This window comes from Triturus cristatus, chromosome 11 (assembly GCF_964204655.1).
Source record: "Triturus cristatus chromosome 11, aTriCri1.1, whole genome shotgun sequence".
Taxonomy (NCBI): domain Eukaryota; kingdom Metazoa; phylum Chordata; class Amphibia; order Caudata; family Salamandridae; genus Triturus; species Triturus cristatus.
The window spans coordinates 297,279,961-297,297,412 of record NC_140594.1 but is presented as its reverse complement, the minus strand read 5'-3'; the positions used below and the strand labels follow the sequence as shown (position 1 = coordinate 297,297,412).

The 17,452-nt window shown below is 43.6% G+C and overlaps 1 protein-coding gene across 2 annotated transcripts in view; it reads left to right on the top strand.

Annotated features, from left to right (window-relative positions):
- The window catches only part of DDX54 (DEAD-box helicase 54), a 100,357-nt gene that overhangs the window by 24,778 nt on the left and 58,127 nt on the right, over positions 1–17,452 (top strand). Inside the window, exon 2 of one of the 2 annotated variants that reach the window (XM_085635628.1) lies at positions 8,862–8,988. In XM_085635628.1, coding sequence (XP_085491754.1) covers positions 8,862–8,988 — 127 coding nt within the window. Of the gene's footprint in view, positions 1–8,858; positions 8,989–17,452 lie in introns of both variants that reach the window. The other variant, XM_085635627.1, reaches the window with a different exon arrangement.

Here is a 17,452-nt window from a genome sequence, read left to right as displayed (position 1 = left end):
CCCACTTAACGCAGTTCGTGCCGTGCGCGCACCGCGTGCCCACGTTACGCTAGATGGGCCATGAACGCACGATGCGCTTCGCGCACCGTGCGCACATGGAGGTCATATGATGAGCATCGTTGTGACAGGTAAAATATATGTTTTGTTTATCTCTGATGAGCCATGCACAAAAGGTGCCCTTCGGGCACCTTTTGCACACGGGGTGGGGAGAATGTGGATATATATATTTTTTTTATTTAAATTATTTCTTACCGTACGCGTAATCGGCGAAATTTTCAAAAAAATTAAAATTGCCTTTTTTCACTTGTGGGATCGTTGGGGACTCCCTCGACATGGCTAGGTGCTTGGGAGCTGTGTAAACAGCCCCTTTACATGATTTGCACTTTGTTTTTCAACCCCCTGTCAGAGTGCGAGAGAGAAAATGGCGGCCGCTGCTTCCTGGTTTCGACCGATTCGAATGTTTACTAAGATCTAAGGGCCAATCAGAATCGCGCTCGCGCACGCCACCGTACGCATACGGTAAGCGCACCGTAAGCGCACCGTAAGCTGGCTCAGATATATAGATTGATTTAAAGGCTATTTTCTCAGAATCTACTGAACAGATTTACACCAAACCTACAAAAGGCACTTCCTTGACCTGAGGACTACCTCTCTGCCAAATTTCAAGTAATTCTGTTCAGCCGTTCGGGCTGTAGCTTTGTCTAAAGGTCCTATGGAAAAATGCATGGGAAAAACACGTTTTGGGACCCCCCTTTTATCTCAGCCCCCGCTTGACGAATCCCCCCGAGACTTTCAGGGTAGGAGCGGAGCGTAGCGCCCCACCTATTTTGAAAAATTCCCGAGGATTCGTCAACCGGCGCCAAAGTTATTCAAAATAGAATGTTGCGGATTTCCTATGGAAACGTGGTCCTAACTATAACTACCTACTGGCGACCGCCAGTAGGTAATATAAATATATATATATATATATATATATATATATATATATATATATATATATATATATATCCGATCAGAGTATGGCTCCCTCCTGCATCCAGTTGGTTGGAAAGAGAGTCACGGACCCAAAATTCGTGGCAGGAACCTTCTTTATTGCAGAATGGCTTTATGACGCGTTTCGGGCAGTGAAATGCCCTTGATTACATGCGGAAACGCAGTCCGCATTCAGTTTTTATAATGCATTGTGTCATACACCTGTGTCACGTGATTAACAACTAAACTGAGACAGCATACTATGCTGAAATCCTTCGTATATATATATATATCTGTAAAAAAAAACGGAGTTGCGATTGAACACTCGGGTCCAATATTAAACACCAGTATCTGATCTAGTGCGTCTCATAATGTCGACAGTTCATACATCAGATCTGCCGTTTGTGTACCAGTTTGTTGTACATATTGACTCTCCTTGGGTTTTTTATCATTTCTAATGTGGACTTTATACCCTCTCTCTTTTTTACCGGAGGAAAGGAAGGGGCGATGTCTCAGGCTTGCGGAATTGGGTTCCCTACCCTTTTCTTCGTAATTCTTCCATTCCTCCTCCAGAATGCACATAAGAAAATGTGTTTTTCATACAATAATTTTTTCGTGTTTTTAATTCATTAGATTAAGTCTACACATATACACAGGGGCAGCAGGGGGTGAACAGAGTTTATCATCTGTTATTTGACATATGGATTTTAATCAAGGACTTATCCCTTCTTCCACATTTTGTCAAGATTGGTCGCTTTGGCCACATAGTTCCACACTTGTTCATCTCATAGCACACGTATTTTATACTTTCTTTTCCTTTCGAAGAACAGTGTACCAGTCCCTCACATTAACTAGGGATCTTCGTCTTGATCATGGGACAATAGGAAAACCCACTAACAAGGGACATACACATTAACGTATGTATACACTCCGAGATAGAACTATAGGAACATTCCTCCTTTCCTTGCAGTCTACCGGTGCATACCCACTAACAAGGGACACACGCGTCAGCCAATGCACGCACATTGAGACACGGCAATCTTGCATAGGAATCTCGCTTATTTACACATTCTTCGTAAGCACACATGCGAGCTTTGTGTCTAGTCCTGCTGCTAGGCATCAGTGGCTTGCCCTCATAATCTTCTGATCTTGTTGTGCACAGCCAAACGTCATGCACTGTGGAGAATAGGTATTGGCTGCATTAATGGTTTGACCATCTTTATACATTTATATAAATCAGAACCTGTACTGTGGACGCAAATCCTCAGTGCAGCTACCCTCCACCCAGAACCCACACTATGCATTGCCAAATGACAGAGGTCAAAGTACATCATTGGAAAAAACGGATAAAGTTTGATTATTTTCAAAACAAAAATAAATTATTGATATTCAGAAAACGTGGAAATTCCCTTAAAAAATCATCAGCCAATGAGACTTTATGGATTCAATACAAATCCTAAAACGAACGGACTTTCCCTTAGGACCCCACATATTATGTCTGTGTGGATTGAGGTAGTCAGTGCCCTATCTGACCAAAAGTAATTCTCTTTGCATAGTATGCATGGACTATAGCTTAATACCCTAGTGTATAGGGCTTGAATGTATGGCTTGCATCCAGGACTTTACAGCTGTAAGACGTGCCTAGTGAGCTTTGGGGGCCTTAATTATAGGGCCTGGGTGAAGTGCAGCACCTGGTTGAAGGCCATTCCCTGCACCCCAGAGCAAACTGGGTATACCGTAATGGATAGAGGTGTTGACATGAAGACCCTGACGAGAGGCCAAGTCCTGTTCCTACAACCCTAATGGCCTCGCAGAAGTGGGCTCTTGTCTCTGTATCTTTTAACTCTCAACACTGTTGAGCCCAGTTGATGCTTGAGACGAACCGCATTGATTGACATCTGTTATTGTCACTTAAGGTGCAAATGCAATGTTAAATTTGAGCCTGTGTTTTCAGGTGTGGCCCACCCGCACTTATTTTTGGGGATGGGCACTTATTTTTCCTCAACAGTCTTTGATCCAGAACAAAAGAAAGAAAAACAAAGGCTGAGAGAAGGAAGAAGAGAAAGACGGAAAAAATGACAAAGGGAGGAAGCAGGGATTAAAAGAACCTGAAATAGTGAGCTAAAGGGTCAGGAAGTGTCTGGTGGTGGGTTAAAGAAGCATGAGGTGGAATTAAGACTACACAGTCTTAGTGATTGGCACCCCTACCTTTGATAGTGCTGACCTCTGGCTCCTAGGGAAAACTTTGGGCCCCCAGACCTTATACGTTTACAAATTAAGCACTATGCAAATGTAGTGTTATTTGTGATGTCACAAGTGATGAGATTTGTTATGCTATGTGTGAGGTAATTACCAGTATATTCACAGGGTTCTAGTTGCATTTCTCTGTAATATGTGAATTTCAGTGTGCTGAAGATACAGATATAATTTGATGGTTTCTGGTAAAGCCAATCTGGGTTCACCTGCAGTGCATTTGAGAGTCATGGGTATTTGTACCCTCTGCAGTACATCCATTCTTTGTAGCATTTCTCTGCCTTCCAACTTCAGTGAAAAGGACATGTATCTAGTGGTTTACGTGCAGTCTGCCTGAAAGAGGGATTTTTTTATATCAGGTGTACAGGTGGCGTTAGCATTTTCACCAGTCTCTTGTAACAATAAGAAATCTTAAATAAAAAATGTACATAAATGTAGATACGTTGATGTGAATTTGGGTAAGCAGTCTTCATCTATTAGTTTGTAAAACTGTTGTTCACATTTTGCTTCCTCCCACTGCAGTATGGAGGCAGTAGGTCAGACCACATCAGCCATTGGCTCTATGGCACTCTGAGTGGTGGGATTTTAATTGATCACAAGCACATCTGCCTAAAAAGCCGTACACTTACATGCAGGGGCTGGTGGACCAATACTCTACTTTTGTGTTGCTTTCATGGTCTCTGCTTTTGTCAATGATTTGTTGCGGGCAGCACCAATACTTACTGTGAGATTTTACTCATCCCACTGCATATGTTTAATTGTCTTTCTTGTCAGCCTTATTTACTTCCTTTTTATGCTTGTTTGTGTTTGCTCCTCTGAAGCAACGTTTCTTCGCCATCCTTTTAATTGAATGGATTGTAGCCTTCCATTGCTCAGATTCGGAGTTTTACTTTTAAAAAGCTTTTCTGCACTCCATTGTAACACACGTTTTCCTGCTCTCTTCCTCTTGTGCTGCTTTCTCCATCTCTCCATGCTAGTGTGTTGCTCCTGCCGTGGCTCGTCCATTGCTTCTCCCATTCCTCCCTGTTTGCCATTCATTATTTTTTTTTTAGCCACGCTTCGCTCCTCCGTTGCTCTCCGGCACCTCCATTGCTTTGAATTTCAACCCGCTCCACTAAGAAATCCCCCAACCCCCGGCTACTGCCGCCTCTGCAACATTCTGTTTTTAACACATGCCCTCTCTTATGTTGCTTTTTAGGTCTTGCCTACCAGACTGCACAAGCTGTCTGGTTGCGAAAGACCTGTTGCGGGCTTACCAAGAACCGACAATGGGCTTAGAGCCTCCTCATTGCTTATCATTGTTTGGCTTTAGTGTCCCTCTCATTTGCTTGCTTCTTATTCGATAGCTTGCCTTGACCAATCTTGTTTGTCCCTCCCCTGAAGCATAGCCTCTTTACCATTCTCTTGACTGGATGACTTGTATTCCTCGACTGCTCACTTTTAGGGAAATACATTGTTTGTATTTAGTTAAGCACTCTACGAGAGTGCATGTGTTTTCCAGCTCTTAACCTCATGTACTTCTCCCCGCCAAATATCTGCCCACTGCACTCCATGTTGCTCTTACCCTCATATGCTGTTCGTTCTTGTGTGCTGTTCCCACTTCCCTCGGTTTTGCTCTCTCCCTCGTTTGCTGCTTTCCCTAATTCGCCCACTTCCCTTTGCTTACCCCGCCCTGCTCATTCCTCGCTGCTTACTCCCTCACACCCACTCCCTGGTGATTTCCACCTCGCCCTCTCCCTGTTGCTTCCCACCTCTAGCCCCCTCCCTATAGCTTCCTCAGTCCTGCTCAATCCAGCTGCTTCCTGTAGGAGGCTGGCTTAGTATATGGTGCTCTCCTATTTAAGTGTAGCACCCTGCACTAATCCAGACAACCCTTATGGTGATTTTAGTCATCTTAGACAACCTTAGAAATCTCTCTAAGACGTAGCTGTGGAGTGCAGCCTTCAGGCTTAGCCCAGAAGGAGTGTAAAGCAGCTTGTTTTAGCAGTACTTAATCTTATGGTATAGGTTACGTGAAAAAGGAACCACACAGTGTAGTTATAAAAATGTGTATTTATTATAAACACTCACTAGCACATTGCAATATCTCCTGCCCGGAGATATAAATACAATACACATAAATACTTTGGAAATAGAACACGTAAATAGCACAAATACACACTGGTCCCCAGGGAGAGACCAAACCATATACTAAAATATTGGAATGCGAACCACGTCTCAAATCGAGAATGGACCCAGAAGATGTAGAAGAGCCCGGGACCCAAGGTGAGTATCTAGGAACCCACAGAGGTTGTGTGCGGAGTGGGAACATAGCCACGTGCTCAATGTAAATCAATAGGTATGTCGTGGTTGCAGTGTTAGAGCAAAAGGACCCTTCCCAGCGGACCCTGAAGAAACTCCATGGAAGATGGAAGGTTGGAAAGTCCCCCCACCGTAAATACCCCAGGAACCAGGATACCTACACCAGGGAAGCGGGGTGCATAGGTGGGAAGTGGCGTCGGAAACCGCCGTAGACCACAATGGAAGACTTCAGAAAAGATGCCGCTGGTGAAGAAGGTGAAGAAGTCGGGTGGAACCCAAGGGTGGATTCAAGATTAGAGGTACCTGCAAGTTGAGGGGACAGTATATACCACTCAGGAGTGACCAGGAGGCCCGCAAAACAAATGCCCACCGATGTCGGAGATGCAGGAGAGTTGACGGTGCCCTTGAATTTGGAGCTGTGTGGACCAGGAGACGCTGTGGAAGACCAGGACTGTTCACAAGCTGTCCCATGTCAGATGTCGAGCGCCAAGGGGTCAGTGTCTGGCAGGGCACTAACAAGCCATTGCAACGGCAACCAATGCAGTAGTAGAAAAAGGTGCATTGTCGGGACCAGCAAGGTCCAAGTGACTCACAAGGAACAGGTAAGTCAGAGCAGGCCCGAGCAAGCAGGGTAGCCCACTGGAGCCAAAGAAGACCCTCGAGAGGACCCACAGGCCGGAGGCATAGGAGTCGCAAGATGACCTCAATCAGCTCACCAAAGAATGAAGGCCCATGGTGCAACCGATGTGGTGCAGGCAAAGATCTTGGCTGCAGGAGATGTTTGAGGCTGGAACTTCTTGGAACCTGAAGATCTCTGGAGGAGAAAGTCAACAAGCCGTGGCAACGGCATGTCGACGTGGTGCACAGGGTTCTATGCCAGCAGTTCCAAAGAGGGATACTGGCCTCAAACTCAGTGAGAAGACAGTGTAGGCCTCGAGGGAGTTGCAGAACCATCCCCTGTGTTGCTGAGCCTTTCGGAGTCTGTGGGAGCCCAGGATCAGCAGACCAGTCAGGATAGTGACTCCTTCACTCCAAGGGAGATTCCTTCGGTTATCTTGGATGTCCACAGGCCCTGTGAAGAACCAGTATGGAGCACAGGCACAGATATTGCATCAGACTTGCAGGACGACGAGACCAGGAGCAGTATGAGTCTTCCCAGATGCAGTCTTGGTTCCCAAAGCGAAGTCCAGAGTGCCCAGACGGTTGAAGTTAAAGTTGTTTTGGATTTGAATCTTGTCCCATAACGAATCTTGGGATCCACTCACAGGTAAGCTCTTAAGTACCCTAAGGAAAAGCTTGGGGTGATTCAGGGGTATCTCCCAGAGGAGGGGCTGGACAGTGGGGAGGATACTCCCATGTCCTTTGTCCAATTTCGTGCTAGAGCGGGAGCCAACGGCTCCCTGAACTGGTTTCAACTGGAGTATGCAAGGAGGGCACCAAATATGCCCTTCAAAGCAGACTAGTGGTGCTGGCAAGCACCCCTCACCCTGTTCCAATACACTAAGTCCTGTCTGGGAGGTGGTCACACCTCCCTGTGACAGGAAACCTATTGCCCTGCCTTCACCTGCTCGAGCTTGGCTCAGCAGCAGGAGGGCAGAATCGTGCCTCTGGTCAGCAGTAGCCATAGTTTGCTGTTTGGGTCTAGAAGACTGGCACTGGGAGCACTGAGGGCCTCTTGTAGGAGCTTTACAGTTCATGGAATCATACCTCCCACATCATGATTGGGTTTGTTACAGCCAGTTTAGAGATAGCCTTCGAGTAATGGTGCATGGCCACTCTATGTATCCTAAAGGCTCCTGCACGTACAACCCGGTAGAATGGACTCCGAAGGTAGTAGGGGTGTCCGGCTCATGCAGGGGCACCCTCACACTTAGAACCGAGCACCCTGCCTTCAGGATTGAAAGGCCTACCTTAAGGGTGACTTAAAGGTTTTAAGTGCAGTGACTTCATATATAAGGAAACTTCTATCTGTCGTAAGTGGTGCTAGCACCAGCTTACACAGGCTGCAATGGCAGGCCTATAGTCACAATTTGAGTGGTTTCCCATGGGTGGCCTAACACATGCTTCAGCCCATGGGAGACCTCTTGTGTACCTATGCCCTGGGTACCTTAGTACCATATACTAGGGACTTACAAGGGTACACCAGTAGCCAATCTGGAGTGTACCTAAGTACTCCCCATTTCCAATTTAGGGAAGAAGCACAGAGACTGGGGTACTGATTAGCAGGATCCCAGTCAGACTAGTCAGTAAAACATATTGACACCGGCAAAAGGTGGGCGTGACCATGAAAGCAGCTCCTACTTTCCTACACTTCCCCCTCCGGCTCCTCCGCTGCTCCAAACTTTTAAGTATTCAGTTTTATTTTTGTAGGACCTAGCATCTGCCATTTGGTGCCAAGCAGCTCTGCAGTGCAGAAAATGCTTTTTTGCTAACAAAGTTGCATTTACTGATCCATGTGGCGTACGTGATCTTCAATCAGTAAATAAAAATAAAAATTGCTTCCCACATCATTACTCTGGCCTGTGCATGCTTGATGATACATGCAAGTGCATGCATGAGGACGTCAGTGCAATGATGCCTGTGCCAGTTTCTTTGCATTATTGCAGCATTTCAGAATTTTGGTGATGCTGCATGTCATCACCAAAATGCATTTTGCTTTTCCCAATGCTGCACGACGATCGATGTAAAGCATTGGCAAAGCCAATAGGTTATCAATGTGGGACCTGTCGACTTTTGCTAATGCTTTCTATTTTTATTTTTTTAAGCCTAACAGCTGCTTTCTGCTACTGGGCCACTCCTTTGTTTTTAAAAAAGTGTATTTCATGGTTCATTTTTTTAAAACCTTTTGTTGCAAGCATTTGGCCGACATTTAGGCAACATGTTTTCTTTTGTTTTTCTTGAAATTTAAAGCTTTATGTTTTCAAAAAATAAATAACCATCGCTCCAGCTTGCAAATGCCAGGTCTATTGACTTTGCTAATGCTTGTTATACCTGCCGGTTAGCTAGTGTCTGGATTAACCTGCTTCGTAGGTGCAGTGGTTTAGCTGCTGTGCAGCTTAGACTTCTCTGTGGTTGTAATCAATGTGAAGCTGAAGTCTGAATAAAGGTTAGTGGGATATCTGCAGTCCTCCTCCAGTAGTGTTGATTCCCATAGGCTGTAGCATAAGGGTGCATAATGTATCACAAAGTATTTCCGTCTTGACTAATGTACAGACTGCTGGACAGCAGTTCATTGTACCCTTGTATCTCTGTAAAGTTTAAGGTTGCTTGTGGTCATTGAACCAAATGGAGATATATTAATACCTAGTCTACTTTTTGTGTTTCCTTCGCAGCAGGTGTCTGGCAAGAAACTTCCTGCATTCCCAGCCCCAGATTACGCCTCGGATGTGGAGCCGGACCTCCAAGCGATGGTGCGGGCGCAGAACAAGAAGAAGAAAAAGTCTGGTGGCTTCCAGTCTATGGGTAGGTGTGGACATGGAGACCTCTTAACCCTGGAAAGCAAGTTGAGGTTCACCTCAATAATAATATAATTGTGAAGGTTTTAGGAAATGTATTACATAACAGGACCCGGGTACCCACCAGTTACAAATGGAAATCCCTGAATACCAGGATAGAGATCTGTGTGTGGGTGTGTTGCATCTAAATCACAACCAAACCCAGACACATAACTTTATTATACTTGTGTACAACCTCTCCTTCAATGCATCATGAAATTCTCCAAGTCACCCATTGCTACTTGAAATCGGAGAGAGAACCAAAAGTGCCCCTCCCCACAAAAAACACATCCGTTAATCTTGCTTTGAGCTTTTCTCTAGTTTCTTGATCAAAAGAGGGTTGTGGCTAGAGTAATATCAAAAATATATTTGTGTATGAACACATTACTTACTTGGGCAAATATTAAAAGCAAAAAATAAACTGCACAAAATGCTCTTGTAGCTCTGAAATGTAACTGAAGCACCTCTGAACTGTAAGTAAAGCATTGCTGTACTCCTCTTCCATTTCTGACATTAGGGATGGATGTTCTTTTGTGTATGTCATTTAGCTTTCAGGGTAGTCCAGTGAGCCTGTTTTGAGTTTGGTATCTCAGATGTTTCTAGTTGAATTTCTGGTGCTGAACTGTCCTTCCTTACTAAAGGCTGTAGCAGTTCTGAAGCTGGTGGCAACATTAATGGCTATTCTCCTACTTCCCAAAAATTAATTTCAAAAGGGGGTCTAAGGGAAATTTAAAGACCTGCACGAGAACAATCCCCTAATCACTATAATTATATCAACAATAGAATCCGTGGGTCTATAAAACACAACCGAGAGCCAATGAGAACAACATAACAAGTGCAAAGAAACAGTCCTCATGAAGAGGAATAAGTCCCATCACCCACCGAAGTGGCATGCTTCATCATATGGGACCTCCTCTTAACCGCACCTAGTGCAGTTAAGGAGCTACAACTCCTTTGCTAGTGTCAAAAGAAGGAGGAGCTTCACGGATGTTTTGAAATAGATCTACAAAGATTAAGGTCTCCTAAAGTTTTGAAGAAGCTACCCAAAGTGTGGTGTGACTGAGTGTAAAAATAGTGCAGTGTATGTAGACAGTGAGATAAAATTAACTACCTAGAGACAAATATATTTATTCAGTATCTATAGGTGTCAAAAAATAAAACCAATGTACATGTAGAAGATCTATATGCACATTAATAACAGACATGGTCAACATGTTTCAGCCGGTAATGATCTAACATTGTGATCACGGCTTTCTTCAGGACCAAAGTACTACTGCAACAAAATCATAAACAAAGTGCAAAAGTGTCAAATTGAACGATACATCCTACATATGTACCTGCTGTTTGCAGAGTGAGTAACACTGTAGGGATACACGGAAAACCCCTGTTAACAGAAAAGAAAAACAGGAGAACAAAACAGAGTCATATACTTGCATTGCAAACATGGCCCTCAATAGTATCTACCAACTTAGAAATTAACCAGTTGTCATAGAGAAAACAGACATAGGTTTTCTTACCCGCATCTAGTCGGGGATGTATTACAACGCTCCTGGTGACGACTCAGGGCGGGAGACCGCGCTAAACAAAAGTAAACAAAAAAGGGGTAAAAGCTAAAAACAGGAAGAAGCCGGCGTGGCAAGTCTCATTCCTTCTAGTGGCATAGAAGATATAATTGGCATACAATCTTATATTGCCACAACACGAACTACAAAAACTAAATAACATGACTGATCAACAGGAGAATATTTTGAGGCAGAAATACACCGTAAAAGATAATCGGTGCTATTATCAATACAGGATGCAAGGAACATGCTGCACCGTCGCTCGAGATGGAAGAGCAATGCGAGATGCGGTCAGTAATTAAGCCGTCATCTCTAACACTATGGCAAACAAAGAGGGGCGGCTGGTACTCAGCGTCTCCATAGAGCATGAGACGTATGGCATGTCCTGCTCCCAAACAGTATAGAAAAGCTGATACAAACACGTCATTTCATCTAGCCAGGTTAAAGATGGTAACAATAACGAAAGGCATGACACGATCACGGGTAAAGATATGAGCCAGCAAATGTCAACTACTGAAGGGTTAAATCAATTAAACAACAACCGCTTACCTATCCGTCGCTATCCCGGACGGTCTTCCTGATCGTACCGAGCGGTAGCGACGGTAGACAAAGCGTGGCTTTTTAAACACCAGTCAGTCGAATCCACTGGCGGAGAGCGAACTCGTCACGTGATAGGAGTGTAGTAGTTTCAAGCTACGGAGCCCGCGCATGGGCAAACTCAAATGAGCTGGGAAATGTAGTATAGTCTGCCAATCTCAAGCCTATGGATTGGCTATGGTGCAAGTTCGTCGATATCAATACAATAGTCCACAGCAATAAGCGTGGTATGGAAAGTTCAATTCGACTAAAAAATTATGAATTCACAAACACGGATGAGAGTGTGCAAATATTGCAATACATCTCTATGCCGTCGTCAACGCTACAAATTAATTAGCCACCAGAACGTTATACAGAAATACTGCTGTAAAGAAGGAAAATATAATGGATTATACATCCATATTCATGAGTAACAAAAGTCAAAAGGATGGGAGAAATCGCACTCCTCGGGGAATCAACGGATTGCTATGGCAAGAGCACAGGGAAGATAAAACCGACCAGATGGCAATAAATGGTCACAAATGCATGATAGTACACATAGCAAAGGTGACTAGACACTGACAAGTCACATCGTGGCATTGATATGTCAACAAATCTCAATGTTTGGAAAGCAGATCAAGTATATAACTGCGAGACATAGCAGCCAAATGCGTTTAGCGTAGGGAAACCCAAGGAATCGCATCATTTAACCCTACTACATCACTATGTAACTTGAACACCCAGCGCTGTTCTTTTTTAAATAAAAAGGTTGATAAATCCGTGACATGCAGGGGAATGAATGGTTGTACCAAAATAGTCCAAGAGATTTCATCCGGTTTATGGTTAAGTTCGACAAAATGGCTAGTCAAGCGAGTAGATTGTTTCCTGCATCTAATGGTGCTTTTATGTTCCATAATTCTCAGCTTGACTTTTCTGGTTGTCATCCCCACATATCTCTTGTTGCAGGGACACGTGATAAGATAAATAACCTTATCACTATTACAATTTGTATGTTTAGTTTGTCGCCAGGGTTTGCAAGTGCCGATATTGATCTCGGTGGTGTGTTTAGTTTGTGGACACACAGCACAACTCCCGCAAGCAAAATGCCGTAGAACAGGTGGCAATTGCCATAGTGTGTTCAATGGTGCAGGTGAAGTATTTCTAGGGCGTGTATGCACTAAAGTGTCACGTAAATTGGCACTTCTTTTAAACGAAAACAGGGGTGGTGGCAGTTGTACAAGTCCCACATTCAAATTCTGCCAGTGTTTGCGAATGATCTTTTGAATTTGGTTTGATTGAGTGCTAAACGTGTTGACACAAGTCAGTCTATTTGCAGGAGTTTTAGGTACAGAAGCTTCCAACAGGGCATCCCGGTTGTTGTTAGGTGCCCGTTTGAACGAACGCCGAATCAACCGGGAAGGATATTGTCTCTCTTGGAGATTCTGAGATAGAGCATCTGCATGTTTTTTTAAATTGTCTCCCGTAGGATGGAAGCTGTCATATGATAGATGGAGTTTCCAGCCATCGGCTTGGTATAAAGTTCACTTGCCAGGCCATTATCAAATGGAAAGATGCGGAGATCCAGAAACGGTAGACTCCGCTTACTTGCTTCCATGGTGAAGTTGAGATAATTGTTCCACCCATGGAATACATTTAATGTGTCTAGATCGCCTCTCCAGATGACAAAAATATCATCAATGTACCGTTTCCACTCAATGATACACTGGCGGTAATGATTGTCCGTGTTAAGTACACAGTTCTGTTCGAAAAGGTGTACATATAGGTTGGCCAGGCTGGGGGCGAAAACACTGCCCATTGAAGTACCGGAAATCTGAAGAAAAATCCGGTTCTCAAATTTAATTTTTTTTTCAGTCATAGCCAGCCTGGCAGATTCCATAATAAAAGGAACTGGTGAACTCAACTCTAAAGGTTCTTAACAGAGGTTTGGGCTTTCTGCCCACGAATAAGGGTGATCCTTTCACTACTCAATGTGAATTAGCCTGCTTTTTTCGAAAAATCGGGCTGCATTTTTTCTTTAAGGACAATACACATGAGGCCAATGAACTGGGTGAACCTAACGGAGACAGTGGGTTAAGAGTGAAATCTACTTTTAATCCCCCGATACACGCTTTGCCTGCACATGTTCTTGCTTTTGAAACAGCAGTTAGCAAGGATATCTCCAATTTGGAGGGTGTGCCTGTTGGGCAATACCAGAATCTCACTAATCTTGAGAAACAGGCTTTAACTTCGCTTTCTAAAAACACTGACATTACCATCAAACCCGCCGATAAAGGCGGTTCAATTGTCATCCTCAACACATGTGATTATAGATTAGAGTGTTTGAGACAATTAGACGATGAACGTTCATACAGACTTCTTTCAAATGACCCGACGACCAGACTCAAGAGAGAAATCATTGAGCTAGTCGATGAGGCCAAACTTGAAGGTTGGATCTCTACACGTGAGGCTGAATTTTTAGTTACTGTACATCCAATAATACCTTACTTTTACGTGTTAACTAAGGTGCACAAAACACAACGCCCCACTCCTGGGAGACCTATTATCTCAGGATTAGGGTCTCTGCTGGAACCCCTTTCCACATTTGTAGATTTCTTCCGGAGGCCTCTAGTGAAAACTATGCCTACTTATCTTCAGGACACTAAGGCGGTTTTACAGTTATTACCAAACATCAGTTTTGATGTTGACACGGATTTTCTCGTCAGTTTTGACGTAGAATCCCTATATACTTGTATACCGCAGTTGGAGACTCTTTCAGCTATAAGAAGGTTGTTGGATGACAGGGCTTTAGAGTTGAGTTCACCAGTTGCTTTTATTATGGAATGTGCCAGGCTGGCTATGACTGAAAAAAAATTCAAATTTGAGAACCGGATTTATCTTCAGATTTCCGGTACTTCAATGGGCAGTGTTTTCGCCCCCAGCCTGGCCAACCTATATGTACACCTTTTCGAACAGAACTGTGTACTTAACACGGACAATCATTACCGCCAGTGTATCATTGAGTGGAAACGGTACATTGATGATATTTTTGTCATCTGGAAAGGCGATCTAGACACATTAAATGCATTCCATGGGTGGTTGAATATCCAGAACAATTTTCTCAACTTCACCATGGAAGCAAGTAAGCTGAGTCTACCGTTTCTGGATCTCCGCATCTTTCCATATGATAATGGCCTGGCAAGTGAACTTTATACCAAGCCGAAGGCTAGAAACTCCATCCTATCATATGACAGCTTCCATCCTATATCCTTACGAGATGGACTGCCTTTTGGTCAGTTTCTGGGGTTAAGACATAATTGTTCTACGGTAAACAATTTAAAAAAACATGCAGATGCTCTATCTCAGAATCTCCAAGAGAGACGATATCCTTCCCGGTTGATTCGGCGTTCGTTCAAACAGGCATCTAACAACAACCGGGATGCCCTGTTGGAAGCTTCTGTACCTAAAACTCCTGCAAATAGACTGACTTGTGTCAACACGTTTAGCACTCAATCAAACCAAATTCAAAAGATCATTCGCAAACACTGGCGGATTTTGAATGTGGGACTTGTACAACTGCCATCGCCCCTGTTTTCGTTTAAAAGAAGTGCCAATTTACGTGACACTTTTGTGCATACTCGCCCTAGAAATACTTCACCTGCACCATTGAACACACTATGGCAATTGCCACCTGTTCTAGGGCATTTTGCTTGCGGAGTTGTGCTGTGTGTCCACAAACTAAACACACCACCGAGATCAATATTGGCACTTGCAAACCCTGGCGACAAACTAAACATACAAATTGCAATAGTGATAAGGTTATTTATCTTATCACGTGTCCCTGCAACAAGAGATATGTGGGGATGACAACCAGGAAAGTCAAGCTGAGACTTATGGAACATAAAAGCACCATTAGGTGCAGGAAACAATCCACTCGCTTGACTAGCCATTTTGTCGAACTTAACCATAAACCGGATGAAATCTCTTGGACTATTTTGGAACAACCATTCATTCCCCTGCATGTCACGGATTTATCAACCTTTTTATTTAAAAAAGAACAGCGCTGGGTGTTCAAGTTACATAGTGATGTAGTGGGGTTAAATGATGCGATTCCTTGGGTTTCCCTACGCTAAACGCATTTGGCTGCTATGTCTCGCAGTTATATACTTGATCTGCTTTCCAAACATTGAGATTTGTTGACATATCAATGTCACGATGTGACTTGTCAGTACACATAGCAAAGGTGACTAGACACCATCATGCATTTGCGACCATTTATTGCCATCTGGTCGGTTTTATCTTCCCTGTGCTCTTGCCATAGCAATCCGTTGATGCCCCGAGGAGTGTGATTTCTCCCCTCCTTTTGACTTTTGTTACTCATGAATATGGTTGTATTATCCATTATATTTTCCTTCTTTGCAGCAGTATTTCTGTATAACGTTCTGGTGGCTAATTAATTTTTGGCTTTGACGACGGCATAGAGATGTATTGCAATATTTGCGCACACTCATCCGTGTTTGTGAATTCATAATTCTTTAGTCGAATTGAATTGAACTTTCCATACCACGCTTATTGCTGTGGACTATTGTATTGATATCCACAAACTTGCACCATAGCCAATCCATAGGCTTGAGATTGGCAGACTATACTACATTTCCCAGCTCATTTGAGTTTGCCCCTGCGCGGGCTCCGTAACTTGAAACTACTACACTCCTATCACGCGACGAGTTCGCTCTCCGCCAGTGGATTCGACGGACTGGTGTTTAAAAAGCCACGCTTTGTCTACCGTCGCTACCGCTCGGTACGATCAGGAAGACCGTCCGGGATAGCGACGGATAGGTAAGCGGTTGTTGTTTAATTGATTTAACCGTTCAGTAGTTGACATTTGCTGGCTCATATCTTTACCCATGATCGCGTTATGCCTTTCGTTATTGTTACCATCTTTAACCTGGCTAGATGAAATGACGTGTTTCTATCAGCTTTTCTATACTGTTTGGGAGCAGGACGTGCCATACGTCTCATGCTCTATGGAGACGCTGAGTACCAGCCGCCCCTCTTTGTTTGCCATAGTGTTAGAGATGACGGCTTAATTACTGACCGCATCTCGCATTGCTCTTCCATCTCGAGTGACGGTGCAGCATGTTCCTTGCATCCTGTATTGATAATAGCACCGATTATCTTTTACGGTGTATTTCTGCCTCAAAATATTCTCCTGTTGATCAGTCATGGTATTTAGTTTTTGTAGTTCGTGTTGTGGCAATATAAGATTGTATGCCAATTATATCTTCTATGCCACTAGAAGGAATGAGACTTGCCACGCCGGCTTCTTCCTGTTTTTAGCTTTTCCCCCTTTTTTGTTTACTTTTGTTTAGAGCGCTGTCTCACGCCCTGAGTCGTCACCAGGAGCGTTGTAATACATCCCCGACTAGATGCGGGTAAGAAAACCTATGTCTGTTTTCTCTATGACCACTGGTTAATTTCTTAGTTGGTAGATACTATTGAGGGCCGTGTTTGCAATGCAAGTATATTACTCTGTTTTGTTCTCCTGTTTTTCTTTTCTGTTAACAGGGGTTTTCCGTGTATCCCTACAGTGTTACTCACTCTGCAAGCAGCAAGTACATATGTAGGATGTATCGTTTAATTTGACACTTTTGCACTTTGTTTATGATTTTGTTGCAGTAGTACTTCTTTGGTCCTGAAGAAAGCCGTGATCACAATGTTAGATCATTACCGGCTGAAACATGTTGACCATGTCTGTTATTAATGTGCATATAGATCTTCTATTCACATGTACATTGGTTTTATTTTTTGACACCTATAGATACTGAATAAATCTATTTGTCTCTAGGTAGTTAATTTTATCTCACTGTCTACATACACTGCACTATTTTTACACTCAGTCACACCACACTTTAGGTAGCTTCTTCAAAACGTTAGGAGACCTTAATCTTTGTAGATCTATTTCAAAACATCCGTGAAGCTCCTCCTTCTTTTGACACTAGCAAAGGAGTTGTAGCTCCTTAACTGCACTAGGTGCAGTTAAGAGGAGGTCCCATATGATGAAGCATGCCACTTCGGTGGGTGATGGGACTTATTCCTCTTCATGAGGACTGTTTCTTTGCACTTGTTATGTTGTTCTCATTGGCTCTCAGTTGTGTTTTATAGACCCACGGATTCTATTGTTTATATAATTATTCTCCTACTTCCCCCAGTATTATATTAAAGTTGCCTGCTTTTACCCTTCTAAACGTTACCCGACTTATTCTGGGAGACTGTTTCTGGTGTACCCTTCCCTTT